The sequence below is a fragment of the Cavia porcellus genome, unplaced genomic scaffold (assembly GCF_034190915.1).
Source record: "Cavia porcellus strain 051 isolate PalLab524CR breed Dunkin Hartley unplaced genomic scaffold, mCavPor4.1 scaffold_13, whole genome shotgun sequence".
NCBI lineage: Eukaryota > Metazoa > Chordata > Mammalia > Rodentia > Caviidae > Cavia > Cavia porcellus.
In genome coordinates, this window is record NW_026947496.1 from 72,038,368 (window position 1) to 72,062,714 (window position 24,347).

Sequence of the window (24,347 nt, forward strand, 5' to 3'; positions counted from 1 at the left end):
ATACTTGAATGACCATATAAAGGGGCTTGGTATTTAGCTCAGCGGCATAAGCGCCTGCCTTGTAAGCAGGCAGTCATGAGTTCGGTCCCCGGTACCGATAAAAAAGTAAAAGACAAAAAAAAAAAAGAATGACCATATAAAATTCAGTTGTGGAAAGATAATTTAATGGTTTCATTAAATTGCGAAAAATTAGAATTATCTTCCATAAAAAAAAAAGCTGTGAACGATGATCATATGGCATCTTGAGTCTTAAGTGGAACAAATGGCTGCAGAGTAAAGTGAGAAGAAAGCCAGTTCCCAACAAACACAGCCACGTCTGAGGCCTGGCTACACAGACACCACCACCTTACCACATGATGTCCTTGTTTATTTTGGGCCAGTATGTCATCCTTCACATATACTCAAGATTTTACTGTGATTTGCTTGGAGAGAAGCATGACACATTAAATTTTTTATAATGCTTAATGTAATTGTCCTTTGTCCTTTTAAAGCATGGGAAGTATCATTGCATTAAAATGTTGCTAAGTATACTGGGCCTTTTATGAACAATTATAGGACTTAAAGACACAAGCAGTAATAGTTATTCAGGAAAATAGAACCAGACAGCATTCTAGGCAGTACACAACTCTGATGCAGATAATGCCAAGACCAACTTAGTTACACTTAAGGATAGCAACACTTGAGAAGACTGTAATACATACATCATACACTGGGATAAAACAGTATACAGGCACTTCACTGGCTACAAGTCATTTCTATAGCACATAAGTGAACAGCAACAGTAATGACAAAAGCATATTGTCTCAGGGATATTCTTCCCTGAAACAGCACAACATATACAACAGGTGAACATGCAGATAATCTCAACTGAAGATATAATTGACCTTTAGTCCTCCAAAGTGCCAGTCATGAAGAACGCTACTAGACTGCCATGTACAGCAGCATAGTAAGGAGATGAACATGATCATAGAACTAATCCTGCAATAGAAAAGGATAGAAATGGAAAAACTGGTGAGATCCACACAAACATCTAAGCAGTTCAGTTACTATTATAGGTACACACTAATCTTAGTTTTGACAAATATACCAGGATTATGTAGGACACTGACATATGAGGAAGCAATGAGAAAGGCACACAGATGCAGGTGAGGGGCTCAGGCCAGTGATTCTAGCATCCTGTCCGGTGAAGCTGGAGGATCATGAATGCAAGGATAGCATAGAAGAAACAAACAAACAGAAAAAACCAATAAACTATAGAGGAACTCTGCAGTACCTTGGGAATTGTTCTGCAAATGGAAAAACAAGAAAGGAAGATAAGTAAAACAAGTTAGGCTTTATTGTTTAAAACACATTAAATACATGGTTGCCTAGAAATCCCCATTTGTCAGAAGCTTCACCCAGTAGGATACCAAAAAATTCCTCACAGCTTGATGGAAAACTGAAACAAGACAGTTTAAACTGCCCATAATTCCTCTTAAACTATTGGGGAAAAATAGGCAAATGATTTCACCTCTTCTTAAAAATATTTATGAAGCATGGATGGAGCTAGGGGTGGTGGTGCATTCCTCCTAATCCCAGCACTTGGGAGGCTGAGGCAGGAGGATCACTGGATTCAAGACTAGCTTAGGCTACAATGTGAGCTCAAGGCCAGCTTAAACTGCACAGCAAGACAGTCTCAAAAAAAAAAAAAACAAAAAAAAACCCACCATGGATCTGGCAGTACTCCTGATAAGTGTTTAGAAGCATTAAAAACACATAGAAAATACAGGCAATATATTTTAACTGCACATACATGTGTATGTGGATATATTTTTTAAAATAATGGTCAATAAAAACAAATCCTTTAAATTGCAGCAAAGGGAGCTCAAAGAGGCACAGGGTCTTGCTATGTGGTTCATGCTGGCCTTTAACTTGTGGCAACCCTCCTGCCTCAACCTCAGGACTGCTAGGATGTACCACCACGCCTAGCTGATAAATCCTTGATACGTGTTCATTTCTCTTCAGTTTCATCCAGCTGGCCTTTATGCATGTTTAACTCCTTTTCCCCTTGTTGTGGCGTATCTTCCTCTACTTTTTTCCTTTCCAGTACTGAGGATTGGACTCAAGTCCTCACAAATGCTAGGCAAGTGTTCTACCACCGAATTACACCCCTATCGTTGGTCTGTCTTCTTAAAATCACCAGTAAAGACTTTGATCCCATGTGAATTGCTAGTTGGCTGTTTGTATATACTGTTATCACAGCCTCGCCAGGTTCAAGCATCTGACTTCCTACCACAGAATACAGCCTTGTCTGTTGTTGTGGAAGAGGTGACAAAAGATATGGAAGGCATCAGCCTGGCAATACTACTGTCCCCTACCTACTGGCCATGCTAGTGCCAGGCCCTGCCAACAACAGATGAAAAAAAAAAAGAATTAAGGTGTTAGTTTTGTTTTTTGTACTGGAAATCGAACTCAGGAGGTAAGGGCAACCTTACTAGGCTTGTGCTTGCCACGGAGCTATACTTTTATTTTAATGTAGTCAGATTTACCTATTTATTACCTATGTCTTTTCATATTTAAACAATTCACACTATAAAATTCAATTTTTTAAATGTGTAGAAGGTACAGTAATTCTCACAATATCCATTGTGTTATAAACTAAGCACCAGAACATTTTTATAATCTTACACATTCATGGTAATCACTATTTTATCCCAACATACCAATCCCACGCAGCCACAGATCTTCAGATTCTCTGCATTTGTCTGTCTTGTGTATTTGTTTCATGTAGGTAAAGTCAGGCATCTACATCTTAACAGATTCTGAGGGTCAGTGTTGCAATGCAAACCAACTTCATTTTCAATGGCTTTATATTACATTGCAGGAACATTATCACCTGAGTCAAGTGTTGATCGTGTACACCTGCAGTCCCAGCTAGAGAAAGTTGAAGCAGAAGGATCACTAGAGCCCACCAAGTTCAAGACACTAGGAAACAGACTTGCCTCAAAAAAACCCATATATATATATATACCCTTTATAGAACCTACATATGGCTAGATATGGCTACATACAGATACATATGCATCAGTTTATCCAGGCATTCACTGAAGGACATTTGGGTTGTTCATACTTTCTTGCTATCATGGATGATGTTGCTACCAACATTCATGTACTAGATTTTGTGCAGGAATCAGTTCTTCTACGATGTACACCTCAGAGTGGCACTGACAGGATGGACAGCTATAATCCTATCATCAGGGAGTGAGTTCCCATCTTGATTTCATTACCGTGCTATAATGATTTTTTTAAAAGTACTGGCAATGGGGCTGGGGATTTAGCTCAGCGGCATAAGCACCTGCCCTGCTAGCAGGCGGTCATGAGTTCGATCCCTGGTACCGATAAAAATGAAAAAGACAAAAAAAAAAAAAAAAAAAAAAAAAGTACTGGCAGGGTCCAAGACTTAGCTCACTGGCGCAGCACCTGCCTGGCAAGGATGAGGTCTTGAGTTTCATTTCCAGTACCAAAAAAATAAACAAAAGTATTGCCTATAAACTTGTAAGAAGAGTAGCCCAGTGGCCTGCTACAAAGGACACAGTCACTGCTCAGAAGTTTGACTTCTCCCAAACTCACAACTGGAGTAACTGCAGGAATCAGGCATTGATCTAAAATGTTTTTGTTCCAAACTGGGTCCTCTCCTACAATCTCCTTCCCCTGGGGCTTAGAATTATTAGATTCCTTTCCTTAAACCAACCAAAACAAACAAACAAAAAAACACCTTCATGTTCAACACAAAGCCTCGCACCATGTCCCAGCAGGAACATGGGGAAATTAAACATGTAAGGAAAACAGACTGGGTTAGAAGGATGAATGAGAACAGGCATACAGACAGTCTGTTGAGTTGTGTTCTCCTTACATCTTCTAGGTAACTGTCAGGACAATTTTGAAACTATCAGTAAGAAAAATAGTACATTAATCCCCTATGGCACCGAACATTTAAGTAAAGAAAAGCACAGTGGTACCCTAGGCCAGATGCTCTGCAGTGTTAACGGACAGTTCCTGCCACCTTTAGAACTTGTGACTTTTGTTTTGCTTTGTTGAGACAAGGTCTATGTGGTCCAGGCTAACCTTTTACTGTGTAAGCCAGGATGGCCTCACAGCAATCTTCGTGACTCAGACTCCCTTAATACTGGGATTACAGATGCACTCCCACTACACCCAACTGGAACTTCTGTGATTATTTTCTTTAGTATCATTAGGAAAAGGAAATGGGACAGGAGAAAATTTCAGAGAAAATAGTGGATCTCAGTGTTCTGCAAACTGCCAGTTTCTCAAAATCTCTATAAAATGGTCAGTTCTGAGCACATGTGTAGTTAGTTCAATGTCTAAACGTGTGAATGAGGTCCTGGGTTCCAGCAGTAGATGCACGTGCTTCAAACTTGAGGCTCCATGATTAAAGAGATGAGCTATGTTTGGTAAAATTTAGTTTCATGGGAAAAATAAGTACCAAATTAAGCACTGTACATACGAAGTTCAAGTCATGTCTACCCATCTAGCATTTATATGGTACTCCTACAAACCCCAAAGGGAAAAGACAGTTCTGAGTTGCTCACTTGCCCTGGGGTCAGTTTCTGCCCCCAAGTGGTTTCTTGGGACCCCTCCCTACACAACAGATGTTACAAGGCCAGAACCCTTTGAGGAGAATGGGGGAATAAGAGACCTTACACAGTACTACTTCTTAAGTGCCAGGTGCTTCTTAAACCCTTTGATAGAACACAGGCCCAGGGAAGTCTAGATTTTAAAACTTAAAACTGTTCAACAATCCCCCATTTTAAAATGCTGGCATCTACATTCTTTCAATTCACTATAGGAGTTTGATCAAAGCCCTCAAGCTAAAGCACAACCCCTGCACCATTTATCTCATTGACTCATTTTTACTTGAGGGCATTTCACCAATGTGTATTTATTCTGGACGAAAGGATCACACAGACACATATCCATGGAAAAACCCTCTTGTTTATTTGATTCAACAAAAATAAAATAAGCTGCATAGGAACAATTTTAAAGTCCAAAGAGACACCAACTTTGTTTTAAGGCTGTAGTAGCTGATATAGCATCTCCTTGCTACCTTCTCCAGCCTTCTCTATGGACCACAGTGATACATTCAGAAGCCTGTTAGCAAACACAGGAGTTTTTGAACTTTTCCATTGGTTCTTTCACCTGCTCATCGCCTGTCATGCCTGTGCCCTGCACTATTAACATTTAAGATTTAAAAGCAATAACCAAGAGGGGTAAAACATAAACAAAAATGCACTTTTGCCAAAAGGTTTGGAGGAAAATCTATTCCCCCATCCATTCACTGAAATGATGGGATGGGACAGGCACTACAACCAAGGCAGTGCCCATGTAAAATGTGGCACAAGGCAGACGCGCCCAGATACCCTTGCTGCATGGCTTCTGCAAACAGGGAGAGATATTCAAGGGGTGCGTACTGCTTCTATCATTCTGCCCTGGACAAACAATAAAAATTAGAGGTTTAACTTAATCATTCTAATATCAGGCAACATGCCTTTTTGCTACTTTCCCCCAATTCTGCCATTTAAATTGCTTAAAAAAAAAAAAAAAGAAGACTCAACCGAGTCATGTATTCTACACGTAAAAATTAAAGCGTTTTTATGACCAGGCATGAGAGCTAATGAACATTATTAAGCAAGAGTCATATAAAACAATACTAACAACCCTCCCACCCACCAGCTATTCTTAACATGCTAGTTAAAGACATCCCTTTACCCACCCACCCTCACCTGCATTGACAGTAGGGGAAAAGGAAAAAAGAAACAACTTACTACCCGAAAAACAAGAAAACCCCACAAATGTGAAAAATCTTCCTCTGAAACAACTACACAGACTACTAGAAACATAAAGAACTATTAGAGCTGTTTATATAAAGAAAGTAAACAATTTACTACACACGCCAACATTCAGCCAGTGTGCTCTGAGATAGCCTTAGGAAAAATACTACCTGAGCTCGAAAGTTAATACAATCATTAAAATGAGGTCTAAGACCATGTGGATACAAAAAACTTTTAGAACCATTACTGGTTAAATGATGACGGAAAACATCCCACCAGGCTGGCTTGTTAACCCGTAAGATCAGTTTTAAAAATAGACATTGTTGAGGTATTTCTTCACTGTGACATTTATAAACCCAGCTCACAATTTACTAGAGTGGTCTTAGGATCCTCTCTTCCAGTCAAACCAAATATTAACCACAGAAGGAGAGAGGTAGAGGGTCAATACAGTATACATCCTGATAATGTGCTTCTCAAATTTATCAAGTATTTAACAAACAAGGAAAGAAAGAAAACAACACAGAAAAGAAAGAAAAAAAAAAAAAAAAAAGCAACCCGTCAAAATGTTACCTTTGGTAGAAAAAAAAGTAAAACATGTAACAAAACACTAAAACACACTGCACCAGGCACTGCTCAATAGGAACAGTGAGTGCTGCAACATCATGGTGATGAACATTCTTTTGCTGGGTCCAAAAAGCTACAAATACAATCACAAAGTCAGAAGTATTCTCATTCCCTTCAAATACTTGGTGTTTCCAATCAGGATTTCAGAATCCCCCCTAAAAGGATCTATTTGAAGATATTCAAAAAGAGTTATAAAACATTTTCCTCTTGAAGAGAAAGAGACCTAAAGGTCTTTGTCAGGAAGTTCCTCTAATTGGTGAGATCATCCAGTAGTTTCATAACACTGAACAACAAGGAAAAGCATGTGTCTCCTGACCCTTTAGGGGTCAGGAGAGGTTGGTTAAGAACTACTTAAATTTATGACTGCATATACCTGACATCTTTTTAAAGGTTCGATGGTTTCTTAGAGAAACAGTTCCAGATTTATGAAAATAGTTGCTCTACAAGTAGCTTCTCACTTCCACCTACTTCCCACTGGATTAATACTGTTCTCTTCAAGACCCTTTGGATGCTAACATGAGGTAGATGAAACTTGCACTAAAAGTGAGGTAGAACCAGAACATTCAGTCAGTATGGGATGTCCTGTACTCCAGCACATATGAGATGTCCTGTGGACTGTGTCCTGTATCCTGGAGCCCACAGGAAGCATGAGAAAGCTGCAGGGCCTGGGGAGGCTCTAGCCCCAGACAATCATCATGTGCAAGCACAGTTTGACTTTTATACAGCCCCAGACTGTTGGAAACTCAGTGAGAGATGTTCTAAATAAACACCGTAAATACTTTTTGGCACCACTGAATTTTTTAAACAACAGAAAAAACAAGCCTAAAACTTTGGCATATCTTTCACTATCTACCAGAATACAGCAATCGTAGAATTTTCCAAATAAGAAGACAACACATAATATAAACAGTACTCTCCTGCTTCAAGCCTAAAAGACATCCCACCTGAAATAAGCTTTGGCTTAACTAGGGCAAAAATAGGCTGAGATGACTTCAAGCTATTCTCTTCCAATGTGGTAACAAAGTGCCTTGTTTCTGGCAACTTCTTTGGCCCAAAAAATGATTTAGGTTCTGTTCCTGGTACTCTTCTGTGTTTCCCTAACTGATTAAGGACTTAGTGCACTTGGAGTACAGCTGAGGCCACTGGGCTCCAGCTGAGTGCAACCTACCAGCCACAACAGAATGCCAATGGGTTCCTCCAAATATATTGAACTTTACATCCCCCCCCCTTGCCCACTCCTGCCACCTGACCACATCAGACCTACATGGGGACCATCATCTATCCATTTATTCCTTAGAGACATTTTATTCTCCCAAGCCTTAACTTTTTAACCCACTGAAGACTCTCCTCTTTGACCCAACTCTTAACTTCTAAGGCATCGCCTTATTATGAACGGGAGATAAGCATTAGAACACATACATTTTAGACAGTGTCTTACTAGGGGAGTACCAAATGTTGGCTTTTATCATTTTTCATTGATTTGGAATAATCCACATTATACAAAACACACTCTCTCCAAAGTGCTTAGCACCAATCCCTAAGGGTCAGGAATCAATCTCCAGCAGCCACAAATGACCAACTGTTTTATAAACAAAAGTTTCCCAAATGTGACCATGTGTTGCAGATGCCGCTTTTTGAGTTCAGAAAGGTAAAGGGCCAAACTAACACACACAGGAGCCATGGGCAGGAAGGCCCTACTCTGCAAACTCACCTCAGAAGAGGACCTTGCTTGCTCTAAGACTGCAACCTGCTTGCTGTATTAAGATCTGACAATTTCAGCCATGAGGCAGAAAGCCTGGCTTTACATCCAAATCCAAGTGAAATGAAATGTTAAGTAGTTCTATCTACTATTCACCAACTCAATTTTTCATTCACCACCAATATCTCCCCATATGTGAGAAAGCTAGGAAGGAAACAGAATGAAGACAATGTTGGAAATGAAAAAGAATTTAAAAAAAAAAAAAAAAAAAAGTGACTAACTGAAATGACTTTCCCCAGTCACAATTAGAACTGAGAATATTTTTATCAAGATGCTTTTCTTCAATAAAATAAATTTTAAGCATTAAAAACCAGTTGTCTTTGGTGTTTAAACAATCATCTGGTGGAGAGTTGAGGAGGCAGGAAGACCATCTCCAAATTAGTCCAACAAACAGAACTAGTAAAAAGGCAGTGTTCTCTGGCAAAATTAAAGGTAACTGAACAGGAATTAGGAAAAGATTCACTTAAAAAATTCAAAAGAAAAAGCCCATGTACCAAACAAGATTTCTTAATGCCTCCCTCATTAGGAACTCAGCAGCTGGAAGAACAGTGGAAGATCTTTCCAATTTGTGCATCTCTGATTGTGTGCAGATCTAGACGTATTAGCACCCCGCACCCTCATTTTGGTAACTCAGAAACCCCAGAAATAAAGCAATGAAAGAAGGTCTCTCAAAGTGATAAACTGTCTAAAAGAAATGGGTGGGGAAAGTAATATTATTGACTTGTCACATTAATTCATCTCTTTTGGACTAGAAAAAGTAAATTGCGCCATTTGTGAATCTTTCTGCCATTTTAAAAAAAAAAAAAAATCTACTTTTAGCCAGGGATTTAGCTCAGCAGCACAAGCACCTGCCTGGCAAGCATGAGGTTGTGAGTTCGATCCCCAGTACCAAAAACAAAAAACAAAACAAAAAAAAAAAAAAAAAAAAAAAAAAACAACCAACTACTTTTGTGACAGAAATCTCTCAAACACACAGGAATCAAAATTGACACATTACACTGCCTGTTTCAAATAAAGGTTGCCCTTCCAAGCCACTGAACATCTGAGAGCATCTATTTTTCCTAAGGATAGCTACCCCAGAATTTGGTTCTTTCTTCAGTATCTGGGGGACTGAATAAATGGACCCACTTGAGTTCTAGAAAGCAGGAATTTAGTTATACTTGCTTTCCAAAGGAAAGGCAAAAAATACCTAGAAGCATAAAGTTTTGTACCTAAGTCCAACTCACGAAAACCCAATTCTGTAGAGTAACACATATGCCACCACCTCCCCCAGCCCTATCCCACAGAATGAGGCTGGCTTACACATACTCATTCTTTGGTACTAAGTTATATAGGTTTCAAAAAAGTTATTCCATCTTACTTTTCAGGTTGGAGTGATTTGGTTTACAAATCCTTTACATTCAAAGGCATTGGGAGAAAATTCACCTTAGCCAGGAGGTCCTTCTTGCAGGATGCCTCAGGAGCAACAATCCTGTAAAAAGTGACCTGCCAGAGTTCGTAAATGGACTGTTTCCATTAATTTGAGGTTCAAACATTGTATTTCCCTGAATTTCCAAAGTTGGAAAAAATTGTGCTTTTAAAATAAAAGTTTATTCTTCTGCCTAAATTTCTTAGGAAAATAAACTCCTAGCATTACAGAACATTCACTTTGTGGTCAGGGGTCAGCCCCACCCCCGCAGAACAACCTTAGTTAGGGGGTGCCTTGCTTCCCTAGTGCCTTCTACTTCTCTCAGCATGGCAGTCCATGTCTGAAAACCCTCTGAGAACGAGGTTCATTCTCTGCTTACATTTAATGTTTAACCACCAACAAAATAAGAATACTCAATTTTTGAGAATACTTTTAATTAAGAATCCTGAGCTATAATCTATTTTTTAGAAATCAACATGCTAACACAATATGTTTCCTAGGATGTAGTGTGTCATTTTCAGCTTTATTATTTGGGTACAAGATGACTTTAAAATACACACATACATCCTACCTTAAAAGATAAAGACTAGATACCCTAAAACATGAATGGTCTGCTTTTCTTGGCTAGCAAGCCACAGCCATATCTCCTAGGAATAAGAAAAGATGTTGAAGATGTGAGACACACTGAGGTAATAAAATAGAACAAAGGAAAACTCCTCTGTTGCAGCATTAAAAAAAATTTTTTTCCAAAAAAGATCAAACCACAACACAATCTAACTCTAACACCACAACATTATTAAGAACACAAATACTCTACCATTATGAATTTTAAATCCTATTCTTCCCCCAGATTTAATATAGTTTTTGTTTTTCTCCTACTGTTTCCTTGCCACAAAAGCTACAGAATCCACCCCCACCACATACATGCAGTGTCATCCTGTCCCCCGTCAACCCCCCCCCCGCAGAGATGCTAGGCTTGTGCATTTCACGCCCCATACCAGGGAAGAGGGAAATGAAGACTCCACTGGGTAAGGGAAGACAGCCTGTTGGAGAAGGAAATGTGAAGACATATGAGGTAGATAGAAATTATCACTTCACAGGCTCAATCCCTGCACAAAAGATAAGTACATTCATCTGTAAAAAAATAAAGATGAGGTAGGAATTAAGCAATGTTGTACTTTCTTGTTCTCTTTAAAATAAAGAAAGAAAAAAATTTCCCTGAGACTGCTGCTTCTTCTTTGAAATTCAATGAGAGACACACACACGCACAACCCAGACATAGAAACCTAGTAGATGCAATTAGAAGATGAGGATTCGATTGTTGCCAAAGTCCACCACAACGATCATTCCTTCAGGGGTAATAGCAATGCCAGAAGGACGGTCCATTTGCCCAAAGCCGCTGCCCTGAGTACCAAACTTGCACAGGAAGCTGCCATTGGCCTCGAACATCTGTACCCGGTGGTTCCTGGAATCAGCCACGATGATGCGTCCTTCCTGATCCACCGCCACGCCTTGTGGACGCAAGAACTGCCCATTGCCAGTGCCCTCAGAGCCCAGGAAGCGAGCTGATTGACAGTCAGGGTGAATAACCAGCAGCCGGTGGTTGTTGAAGTCAGTGACCACCAAGTGACCCTCCTGGTTGAAGGCCACACCCCTTGGGGAGTCAAAGTGCTTCCAGAGGGCCCCCTCGAAGCCGTACTTATTTAAGAAGACCCCATCAGGCCCAAACAGCTGAATCCGATGGTTACGGGTGTCAGAGACCAGGATCTTGCCCTCAGAATTCACTGCTACGTCCCAAGGATAGTTGAACTGCCCATTTTTGGTTCCTTTCTCACCAAACTTGAGGAGGAACTGGCCCTCAAAGGTGAAGATCTGGATACGATGATTGTCCTTGTCAGCCACTACAATCCTCCGGGAGGTGTCACAGGCCACTCCAGCAGGTCGGTCAAACTGCCCAGGCCGGGATCCCAGGGTGCCAAATTTGTGGTGAAAGGAGCCACAGGGCTTAAACACCTGGATGCGGTTATTGCTACGGTCAGCGACAATGATGTAGCCCTCTTTGTCTACACTCACACCCCAAGGGCGACAGAGCTTGCCATCACTGTCACCCTCACTGCCAAAGCTCAGTCCCGGGAGCCCAATGCCCACATAACTGCGGCCTGACTTGACCACCACCTTGAAGGGGCTGTTCTCAATATGCTGGTTGCACATGGTCACTGATACCAGATGCTCACCCTCAAGCTGGGGCCGGTAGCTCACCACGTAAGTTCCATTCTGCTGATCACTCACGTCTGCCCCAAACAGGTTGCCATCAGGGCCTAGCACCACAGCTGACATTAGGTCACCTCCTGAGAGGCGGGGCTCACCATCATGGTCATAGCCAATGACAGTGAATGAGGCCACCTTACCCTGGAGGGCCCGCTTGAGGCCATCACCTGTGGCCTTAGTGAGAGGTGCAAAAGCCCCACTGCTAACAAAGCCAAAGGACTTGATGGCAAGGTACAGTGCCTGGTCAGGAGGTGTGAACATAACCCGATCATCTTCCTGGGGCTGCAGGAGGCTCCTCACAGTCTTTAACTCCTGAACCTGGGCCAGCATCCGGTCTCGGGCAAGCAGTATGTCTAGTGCCCTACCCTCCTCTAGGACCTGCTGGACAGCACTGATGGTGCTCTCCAGCTTGTTGAGGTTTTGCCGTAGCTTTTCTACCTGCAGATATAGAGACTTGGCTTTCACTTGGCGGATCTTCTCTACCTAGAGGAAAAGGAGATACAGCAAAGCCTTAGAACCCAACACGAGGGAAAAAACAAACAAATAAACAAACAAACAAAAACAGAGAAACTCATACTGAGAGCTAATCTACAAAAGACAACTGGAGTGGCTGGGGGTTTAGCTCAGCAGCATAAGCACCTACCTGGCAAGTGCAAGGTCATGAGTTTGATCCCCGGAATCAAAAAGGTAACTGGGATCTGTACTCTTGAAAACAGCGGAATTTAAAAATAAACAAACACACAAACAAACAAACAAAAAAAACAGCCCAAAAGGGCAGGCATCATGGTGCACTAAGAAGTCTGACGCAGAAAGATCACAAGTCATGGCCAACCAGGGCAACACAGAAAGTCCAAGGCCAACCTGGACTACTGAGCAAGATGCTGTTTCAAAAAGGTTACAAGAGATGACCTAATGACTAAGTGCAATAAGTAACCCTGAAATAAATGGGTGTGGGTGTTTATGTGGGTTTGTGTGCGACAGGACACAACACAGGATGGCAGGGATTAAGAACACTGTTGGAGGTACACTGTCAGACACAACTCAGTAGAAAAGCTTGTGCCCAGCAGGTGTTAGTTATCAATATGGAGAACTGAAAAAGAATAAATACACAAACACTGTAGCTTTAACTATGGACTGACATTGTATAATGGTATTGTGTCAAGATGAACTTCTTGATTTTGACAATCATACTGCAACCTTGGAAGACAATGTTCTTGTCTACAGGAAATAAACGTGATCTCTTTAGGGGCAAAGAGGCTATGCCTCCTAAAATTCTAATTTATCCTCAAATCACAGATACTTAGGTCTCAGTATCTGCAGGATTTACATCCATAGATTCAATAATAGATCAAGAATACGTTGGGAAAAAACCTATGCCTGTGCAAAACACATAAAGACTGTTCCAGATCATAATTCATAAATTAATGTAACGATTACTGTACTCTGGAAAGCTAAGACAGGAAAATCACAAACATGCACCCAGCCTGGGCACTTGGCAAGACTGAAAATCAAAATTAGAAACATTGATCAAGAATACACCTCAGAGGGCTGGGGATTTAGCTCAGCGACATAAGTACCTGCCTTGCAAGCAGGCGGTCGTGAGTTCGATCCCTGGTACCAATAAAAATGAAAAAGACAAAAAAAAATTTGAAAAAAAACAAAAAAGAATACACCTCAGTGGGGGCTGGGGATTTAGCTCAGCACCATGAGCACCTGCCATCCAAGCAGGCGGTAGTGAGTTGGATCCCTGGTACCGATAAGAAGTTAAAAAAAAAAAAAAAAATACACCTCAGTGCTAAGACCCACTCCAATCTCTAGTACCTCCAAAAAGAAAAGAAATAAAAAATTCTGCTTAGTATTGCAAGTAATCTAGAGATTATGTAAGTATATTAGAAGATTTGCAAAGGTTGTATGCAAATACAAGGATATTTTATATGAAAGATTTGCACAGCCACAGATCTTGGTATCTATCTGTGGGGGAAGACCTGTAACCAATCCCACAAATACTAAGGGAAGACTATATTTATATATTTAGAAGCATGAAGTGAAATAATCAATGAATCTGGGTAAAGGATATAGGGAATTCTCATTACTGTAATTATTCCTAACTTAGAAATTAAACAGAAACGGGGGGGGGGGGGGGGGACACGACTGTCATCTAACAAATGCAAACCAAGAATTTATTTTGTGCCAGGCTCTTGAGATAATACAGTGGCCAGCTGAAAATATAATGTCTGTCCTCACATTTCTCAAGTTATGAAGCAAGGAAAAGTCACTTAAGGTATCACTTGGCAGTTAAAAAGAACAAACATAAGACAGGCCATGGCTAGGGAGCCTGACTTTGGTAGTACAGTCTCCTTCACAAGTTCAAACCCAAGACATAGATATAGGTTTGTTTGGCATTTCAAAAAAGCAGTTCCTTTTTGTTTTGTGGTCCTAAAAACAGAAGCCAGGGGGCCTTCCACACACAAAATAAATACTTCATGATGCCATCTATATCACAGGTTTTTTTTGTTTTGTTTTGGTTTGGTTTTTTGGGGTCTTTTTGAGACACGGTCTCACTATACAGTTGAGGCTGGCCTTGAGCTTACTTTATAGACTAGGCTGGTCTGGAACTCACAAAGATCCTCCTGCCTCAGCTTCCCTAGTGCTGGGATTACAGGTGTGAGCCACCACACCCAGCAGATTTTTGTTTCTTTAAATTTGTTTTTATTTTGTATTTTTGTCTTTCTGAGATAACTACACAGTTCAGGCTGGTCTCAAACTTGCCACAATCCACCTGCCTCAGCCTCCCAAATGCTGGAATTACAGGAGTGCACCACCACACCCGGCTTGTTTTTTTTTTAAATTTTGAGACAGTCTTACTAAACTGCCCAGGGTAGCTTGAATTATTTCACTCTGCCTTAGCGTCCAAGTTAAGCCCAGTTTTAGACAATGAAGTGATATGAATAGATTTACATTGTCAAATGACTGGCTTTCTGGACAGCGTGTTGGAGAGAAACAAAAATAAGAAAATGGAGTAAACGGAAACCAGTGGGAGTGAATATAAGGAATGAATGTAGCTCAGGCAACAGAGGTGACTGTATGGGGTACAGAGAAAACAGAAAAGATACCACAGGTAGAACCAACAAGATAGAAAGACTGTGTCCATGAAAACACTACACTCTGGGAGACAGATCTCTTGAGTAACCTGTTATTATTTGTCTCTCTCATTCATATACACACGCACACACACAATGAAAGATTTTGCTTGAACGGGCACAGAGCTTGCCTGGCAAGGCCCTGAGTTTGATTCCCAATAATAACAAAAACAAACAAAATGTTTTCCATGAAGGATGTGATAGAACTTAGTGGGAGAAACAATTCAAGATCACAAAAATCTCCCACAACCAACTTCTCTTCATGTCCGTTATTTTAGTTTTCATGTGGTGCTAGGGATCAAATCCAGGGACCTCACACATGTTAGGCAAGTGCTCTACCACTAAGTTTCATCCCTAGCATTAACTTATTTTAAGAACAGGGTTTTAGGGCTGGAGATTTAGCTCAGTGGTGTAAGCGCCTGCCTGGTGAGTGACAAGGTTGTTAGTTTGATTCCCCACACAAAAACAAACAAACAAACACCAATAAAAAAAACCCAGGTTTTAGAAACTCATCTGGAGGGGCTGGGGATTTAGCTCAGCGGCATAAGCGCCTGCCTTGCAAGCAGGCGGTTGTGAGTTCGATCCCTGGTACCAAAAAAAAAAAAAAAAAAAAAAAAACAGCAGAAACTCATCTGGTGACCAGAAAGTCCTTGTATCCCTATACTGAGATGGCACAATGTTCAACCTGCGTGTTTCCAAAGGAGTCATCTGTACCTACAATGTCCTAATAGATGACATGTATTCTGATTTGTTCAAATACTTATTTCTGCAGTTCTCCAAAAACAAAAAAGCCAAATCCTAGTTCACAGATAATGTGGGTATGTGTGTGTGTGGATTGTCAAATCAATAAAATACAACAATTTTTCCATTCTTAAAAAATTGAAATACTCAGAAGTCTCCTAATTGTAAAATGATTCACTCTGTGAAGAGAATGAAGTTATCAACTAGTTTTGACTGTTTGCAGAGGACCCCTAGTTGTGTGTGCTCTAATGATCTAAAAGCCATGGAGTCAGAATAAGGGCCCACTGTTTTGAGGCTGGATTTCAATCTGAATTTCCCTTGAGGCATGATGACGTGATTTTTGACCCATTCATGCTTTTCATCTGTTCACTATGGAACCACGACATGTGTGCAGAAAGAGGGCCACACGGGTTCAGTGAAAGAGAGGTTTTGTTTGTCCTTTGGTCTAACTTCTACCTTTAGATCTGAGCCATGAAATACATATAAAGTAGCAGACTCCACTAAAAAGTTACAAAAGATAGGAAGGAAAAAGAATGTCCAGAGAAAGCTGAATTGCCCAGCAATTTAAGGCTTAATCCTTACATACACATCTCTTAGGGTTCAATTCAGAGATTCAAGAAAATGAAATATAACAAAGAAATACCCAGACAAATATAAGTAGAAAGGATTTTCAGGCAAAGAACAGAAAATGTGTAATTAATCGAGAGGGGGATTCTCACAGGTTACGGATAAGAATCCACAGCAAAAAGTAAAGATAATAGGGATACACAGGTCTAGAATAAATAAGCTTATTTTGGTATTATCTCTTGAGACTGAGTTTTTGGCAAGTAGAAACCATTTCCTATATTCACAAAAGGTTGGTTTTTCATCCAAATGTGTATCTACTGCAAACCTGATTTCCATTTCCCCTGAAGAGAAACGCCTTAAACAGACGGTAGGTCAGCCTCACAGGAGTGCAGCTAAGGTGAGTCACAGAAACCCTCACACACAAAGGCCTTTTTCATCAGGAAATGCAGAAGAGCGAGTTTGTGGCAGAGTTCACTACAAAGTTCTCAGGTTGCAAGAAGCAGGCCCCTCCAGTTATAATTAACATTCGTGGGTGGCATGAGACTGGCAGGCCCATGGGGACATGAGTGTCTGAAAACTGTCATGCCACAAAGGTACTCAAAACACGCTGAGAGCAAACTCTGGTCTAATACCTCCAATACACACTGTCTCACATTATTTTGTTGAAAGGCAAGTAAGCCATAGCCCTTAATATGGGCCTTAAAATAGAATAGAAGAGCAGGAAGAAAGGAGAGCTGTGCAGTTAACTGAATAGAAAATGCAATGTGAAGTCCAACGTGACCCTACAGAGCATTCAGGGGTACGGTGGTTAGTGAAGGTCACTTAAAGAAACTGAGATATTAACCATCATAGGCATCTTAATAATGCTAAGATGAAAACAGGCCCACAAATGGAGGACAATTCTTTAAAATCACCTACATGGTCTTATTTGTGTGTTCAGATAATGTAATTATAGTTAAAGCATTGTTCTGGGAGAGCAGCCCATGAGGAGATGTTAATCTCCTCCTTCCTGAGGGGAATGTAAAATCAGAGGAGAAACTGAAATGTGACTTTTGTGGGGTGAATGATTTTCCCAGCTGATTTTATCTAAACAGCACACCAGTGTGCTCCGTACTTTTTCCTGCTCCAACAGGAAGAAAGGGCACATACACAGTGCCCTGAGCTGGCTTTCCACACAGAGCCAGGAAGTGCAACCAGCCAGGACCCAAAAATAAGGATGTTTCCTACAAGCCTGCCTTTACTAACAACAGTTAATTGTTTTCCCTTGATCTGCAGCCTTTTGAGCATGTACACTATAAAGGTTGAGACTCTTCAGAGTCTTGCATACCCAATTACTTCTAAACAGGCTCCTTATCTTATTGCACAGAGTATCCACAATGTTCCAGGACCTCCTGCTTCTTTCTGGAAAATTTCCTAGCACTCTTGAGTGTGAGTCCAGGATCTCAAACCAGGATCCTGACAAAGTTCAGCTGAGGTACACAGTAAATTAGCAGGACAGCTCGGGCAGGGGTACACAAGTGCTCCGTTACCTTCCACAGCAGCTCGCACTCACGCTCCTCCAGGGCCTTCTTATGCCTTGCAGTAACAGCTTTCACCTCCGACTGCACCACCTTGGCCTTCATCTCCACCTGCTCTGCCACTGTCTGGGCCTGCTCGATGCTCAGCTGAAGGGGGAAAAAAATCAAAATCCTACTTTTAAAGCATTAGCCTCACTTACGCAGTTAAATTTACTTCTATGAGACCTACAAACAGGCCACCCCTAGACCACTTGATCCAATTCCTTGGAAAGAAAGCAAGCACTTGGGGAAAGCTTGGCATCTGTTTGACATGTAATTGAAGGAGCTGCTGGCAAGGACTAGGTTTCTTTGTGTAAGAAATAGCACCTACACAGTGAATGTCAGACCATTAAGAGCTACTTTGACACAGTGAAACCAGTGTAGCTGGGTGACTGCCGAAAACTAGAAAGAGGATCAGATGTGCAACTCTGGCAAAAAGAAACTTTCCAGACTCTCTGGTCTTATTCCCTGCCTCAGAAAAATCCACATTCAGAGTAGTAGCTAATCTATCATGTTCTTGCTTAGCCCTCAGTAATTCAGCTTATGCTAGCTTGAATTAACACCAAGTACACACCAGGAAAACTGCCTCATCCTCCCTGTGGTCAGGGACAATGTACACACTACCACACTCACACCCTATACCAACAGCCCTAGTAAATCAGCCAGTTTAATCAGCCATATTATTGTTGTTCATAAAAGATTAATCCAGGCAGAAGGCCAGTGTTTTCATTAATGTTATACGGCATGTCTTAAAACGCAACAAGGAGAGCAACAGGTTTTACAGCAGCTGATTCAGCTCCAAGTACCCAGGACAATACAAGGTGTTCACGTGGAACCAGGACCCAAGAGGAAGAAGTAGTGATGACAAACAATCCGAGTCACTTGGAACAATTACGGAAGGCTCTGTGACATAAGCCTGCTGGACAAAGCAGGCTGGGGGTTAAAACCTTGGCGGCAGGTATCTAAAGTTCAAATAACTGAAGCTTAGGGCCTGGGCCTTGAATGTGTCTCTAGTCCTCAGTGTGAGGGAAAATACAAGGTGAAACGTGGGACAAATCAAGCACCTAACACAGTCAGACATTATTACTAATCATTCTCAGATGATAAATACTTCAACTCACTATTTCTGCTCAACACACTTCACTGTGTCATCAACGAAGTCAGATCATGTACTTAGGCAAATTCATATTTCTTCCTTTTGAATCTGAATGGTGGTAAAATACAGAAAATTTACTACTGCCATTTTATCCATTTTGTGTTGTGCAACTAATCATCACTATCTAGTTCCAGAACATTTCCACGAGTCCAAAATGAAATTCCATATTCATTATATAGGTATTTTCGACAAGGAATTTAGCTCAGTGGTATAAGCACCTACATAGCAAGCGGAAGATCATCAGTTCAATCCCCAGTACCAAGCCAATAACAAAAAAAGTAAGAATGGGTACCTTCAGCTCCTCTGTCTCTCATGGAAACTACTAATTAATTCACCATAATTAAAGATATCTGTTATGTTTTATATAAATGGAACCACACACAAACTTGTCCATTTAAAAATGAACACTCTTCTATTCCAGTAGTTTTAACTTCTGTGTTTTATGACTGGGGTCCTACTTACCATCTCTAATCCTCTGAGTCTGGATGACCAACTCAGTATCTGACCAAATTTATGAGTGTAACATTCCTTAACATAACAATAAAAAGCAGAGATACCAAACTGCCTGTTCTTGTACCCATGTTCTATTTCCCAAACTGATTTTTTTTTTTTTTTCATTTAAAGAAGGGAAAAAAAAAAAAAAAAAAAGCTAATGTGGAAATAACCTATCAGGGGGCCCAGGATTTAACTCAGCAATGTAAGCTCCTGCCTGGGAAGCACAAGGTCATGAGTTCAACTCCCAGTACTCCCCCCACAAAAAAGAACCTAGCAGGCTGATACTCCTACAGGGTAAAGACTGATGAAAGACAGTAACAACTGCTCCCTCTGCATAGGGACCAGCTAACCACCCCACCCACCTCTATCCCGCCTATCTCTTGACTCGTTTTATATTTTCAATCAGCTTCCTGATGGGCTTGGTATTTGTAGCAAGAAATACAGCAAGACTGTTTCTTTCATTTTTCAGACAGGTACAAAGGATTCAAAACTTTAATTGCCAATCTCAGTAACCACCAAGCACTCAAGGATAATTCATCATCATTTAGGCTGGAAGTCATAAAGCACTATATATAGAAGCAAATTGGTTTTCCTAAAACATACTAACACATACAGACCAGACTTGTTAAACTAGTTCCCAATCTCTAAGGCCTAGCACTGGGAAATACTGTAAAATAAGTGAGGAACACAAGTTGTGGGGAAATGATAATAGTAGGCAAAAAGAGAGTAAATTTCTAAAATAAAAAGCACATTTCTTAAGTAGAACAAATTGCCCAAAGAGTATGTACTCAGGAGAATATTTTATCACCCTTTAGAACATTAACAGAACCAGTCAAACATATGAAGGTGGGGTCTAAAACTGGGAGGCTGAAGTGGTGCCTGCCAGCCAACTATTGAGCAGTGGCTAGTTAGAACAGAGGAGTCTTAGGCCAGACCTGGATTAAGAGAAGGAATGCAGATACTAATGAGTGACATCTGCTACAGTGGTGGCTTTTCAATAGCTACTTAAAGACCTTCAAGGTTACAAGGTAATAAGAGAATGAAGGTATTACCCACACACTTGGACTGGATACTGGACTACTTAAATTGATAAAAATTAATGACATCTTAAATCTGATGTAAGATGTAAAGTATCAAAGCTTTCCTCCATAAAGCAATTATTTCTGGTCCCATGTATCAATGTCTCCAGGGAATTAGTGCACCTTATAAAATTTTGTAATTATTTACTGGACTTAAATGTTACACCTTCAGTAAAACAGGCAGTGTGAAAGCAATGGAATGTTTTTAAAAGCAATAAAAATAAAGTGAGGCCTGGTGGGATCTGGCTGTAATATCAGTTACTCACTCCAGAGGCTGATGCAGGAGAAATATAAATTCAATGCTACACTGTCTCAAAATTCAAATGAAAGGGGCTGGGGATGTAGCTCAGGAGTAGAGCATTCAAGGGCTGCATTTGCAATACTCCCCAAAAAAGGAAAAAGACAGGGGGGGATTTAGCTCAGCTGTGTAAGCAAACCCAAGGTTGCAAGTTTGATCCCTGGTACCAAAAAACAAAACACAACAAGAAAGAAAAAAGGCCATAAAAGCAAGTAATTACTTTTTAAATGACCTAAAGTACTGACAAGATAAAATGCAGAGGTCTACCATTATTTCTTTGCTGAGAGAAACGCCAGCCCAATGAGATTCTCTTCAGAGGACAACTGAGAATTAATTCAAAGACCTATATATGGATCTCTTTCCACAACTAACATTCTCATGACAAGCCAAGTCCCTTTGTTATAACTCAAACTCTTGACTCTTAGTCAATTGTACATCTGACACATGTAATTTAATACCTATTAAGAAAAACCCAGCTATTCAATGGGAAATGAGCCTTAAATAACACCATTTGCATCCCAAAATGGTTTTACAGCTTTGGACAAGCACACAAACTAATCTCGAGGGTGTCAAGATAGAGGAAAACAACTGTCTAATGTAACAGCATGTCACTGCTGAGGTTAATAATGTGCTGGCTGTATGAAGTATGGAGCTGCTGCATTGTTACAGGACCATAACATGGACTACCAAGCCTCCTGATTCCAGCAAATTAAAAAAACATGATCAGTGGTGTCAGTAACAGTCCAGAAGAATCAGGCATGGTGGTGCATGCCTGTAATCCCAACACTTAGAAGGCTGAGGCAGAAGAACTGCTGCAAATTCAAGGCCAGCCAGAACTGCATAGCAAAATCCTGTCTTTAAGGAAGGAAGGAAAGAAGGTAAAAGGAAGGAAGGGAGGACGCATGGATGGACAGGAGGGAGGTAGGGAGGGAGGGAGGGAGAACTTAGCAGAGGTTAACAGGCTAAGGTACAGCTCAGTAGTAAGGCACTTGCCTAGCATGTGGGGCAGGCCCTGGGTTCAATCCCCACTGACAGGAAAAAGAAAAAGCCAAAAACAAAGGCAGTCCACACAGACAAAACTGGTAAGCAGATACTGAAGCACCCAATCCTCAAGTAATACTAAGCAATAATATACTGTTCAATATCACTGATACTCATTTTCTAAGGACTTAAACCGAATGGCAGATTTGGTCAATTCTTTTTACTTTTGGATATGTTTTGGCTCATGAAATTGGTCAGCAGGGAACTGCTAAGCTTAGTGCCTCTGGCCTCAGAACTACCCAACAAAAAGGGAAACCAAGGAAGCCTGAGCAGATCTGTCAACTGGGATTTACTTAGAGTACACTAAGATTATCCAGCTTACCCACCAACAGAGTATGAAGGGGCTAACCCTGTGGCAGCTCAGGGTCAGCCAGAAGAGAACTCCATCTGTGTCCTCCACAGATGAAAGCCAGGTTTGGTAACTAGAGTGGTATCACCACCAAGGGAGGGTGGGATAAATACCTGAGGCCTGATCCACTGCTAGTCTACTTGGTGGCCTGAGGCTACTTGTTTCCTTTGTATCAAAAACTCTAAAAAAGAATAAGAAAAAAGGAAGAAAAAAAAAAAAAGAATTCTAAAAAAGGGCATGTGAAAAAAATTTAATTCACTCACGTGTGTTGAAGTTCTTGAAATATGATTTCTTCTAAGACTAGGGAGAGGTAGAAGACAACAGAGTGTGTGTGTGTGTGTGTGTGTGTGTTGACATACACACACACCCAGACTCCTAGATGAGAACTGACCACTGGGAGAGAGACAGAAGAAAAACAGAAAAAGATACAATAAATGTGATAGCTAGGGCTGGGGATTTAGGTGAGCAGTGTGACAGTACCTGTCTGGCAAGTGCAAGGTTGTAAATTCAATCCCTGGAACAACAACAACAAAAAAAAGTGATAGCTAGAGCTCCAGGAATCATTCTGGGACACTTAGGGATGAAGACCTATAAAAAAGTTTCTCAAGACTACCTTCATCTCTAGGCTTTTTTTTTTTTTTTTTTTTTTTTTAAAGCAGGAAAGACCGAAATTATGAGTTTTTAACCCACTACCTTTTAGGAGCAGAAAAGAGGCCTATTATTCATAATTAAATATATTTCCTGGACTTCTGGGAGAACATGGTGGGCAGATAGCAGCAGCTACGGAGGCTCTCTAAGAGACCCAAGTTAGAATCCAGGAATGGTGCGGAGTGAGGAATCCTAAGCAAGAGGAGATATGCCCTGCTGACCCAAGAACAAACTGGGCTGAGAGAAACCAACTGGGAATGCAATCCTGGTGCTATAACAGGAACAGATAAAGTCTCAGCGTGGAAGCTGGAGCCTGCACCATTGGAAGCTGCGATTTGGGTTTCCCACCACCGCTGCTGCGTCTGAATCCACTGAGGGAGAGAGACACGCAAAAGCTCTGAGAATGGGAATCAGTGAATGGAGTTGAGAGTGGACGGGCGCGGAGCAATGCATCGACCTGCAGTGAGTGAGGGAAACTGGGACTCTTCCACGGTCTAGGAGGCTCCAACAGAAGACGTTCTGGGACCGGGCAAACTTGCGGGAACAGGGTGCTGCAGTGACTTCAGTCACATATCCCCGTCTCAGCGGGATTGGTGAGCAGTGCCTAGCTTACATGATGCTGCTGGCTGAGACCCAGTAGGCTAGCACAACCCAGGTCCCAGTGCCTGGAGGTGCACCCTAGCGGTGAAGCCTTGGTAGGTTGACCAGGAGGGGCGGGCCCTGCATAGGCTGCCGGTCCCTAACTCCCTGGTGCGTGCAGTGGGCAGGAACACCTAGCCGGCGCAATTCAATCAGACTGTGGCCAACAGGGAAGGAAGCTGGGCCTCCTATATAGGCTTGCATATATAAGGAACAAAGAATATGGGAAGAGGGAGCAACAAGAAAGGCTCCTCGGCCCCCAATCCTGAGAAACAGGCAATAGCAGACATGGCACCAATAGACATAAAGCGCTATCTCCAGAGCCTCATAGATGAGTTCAGGAATGAAGTTATTAATGACCTGAAGCTAGACATAAGCAGAATAGTTAGAGAAATGCTAAGCACCACCCAAGAAAAAAACAGGTGGTGGAATGGAAGAACAGAAAAAGAGGGGAGAATTGTTTGATGGAGAAAATAGAGAAAACATAGAATATGTGAAACAGGTTCAAAGAGATTACCAGGAAACTAAAAACTATCGAAAACTGGCATAACAGCTTGAAAGAAACTAAGAATAAATTATCTGAACTGGAGGGCAGGTTTGTAATATGGGAGCATGAAATGAAAAACTTCTTAAAAATAACAAAGAAACAAACAGCAATAATACAAAGACTAGAAGATGATAAGAGGATCTACAACTTAAGAATTAAGAACATAAAAGAAGAGGTAGGGACATAAACAAATGAACTACAAAA

General features: G+C 41.1%; 1 protein-coding gene across 1 annotated transcript in view; it reads right to left on the bottom strand.

The window, feature by feature from the left end:
* Positions 1-10,584: 10,584 nt before the first annotated feature.
* The window catches only part of Trim71 (tripartite motif containing 71), a 68,937-nt gene continuing 55,174 nt past the window's right edge, over positions 10,585-24,347 (bottom strand). Inside the window, exons 3-4 of the mRNA XM_003473483.5 lie at positions 17,865-17,999; positions 10,585-12,370 (exon numbers count right to left, since the gene is read on the bottom strand). Of these exons, the coding sequence (XP_003473531.1) occupies positions 10,919-12,370; positions 17,865-17,999 (1,587 nt within the window). The 3' untranslated portion in view covers positions 10,585-10,918. The remainder of the gene's footprint in view (positions 12,371-17,864; positions 18,000-24,347) is intronic.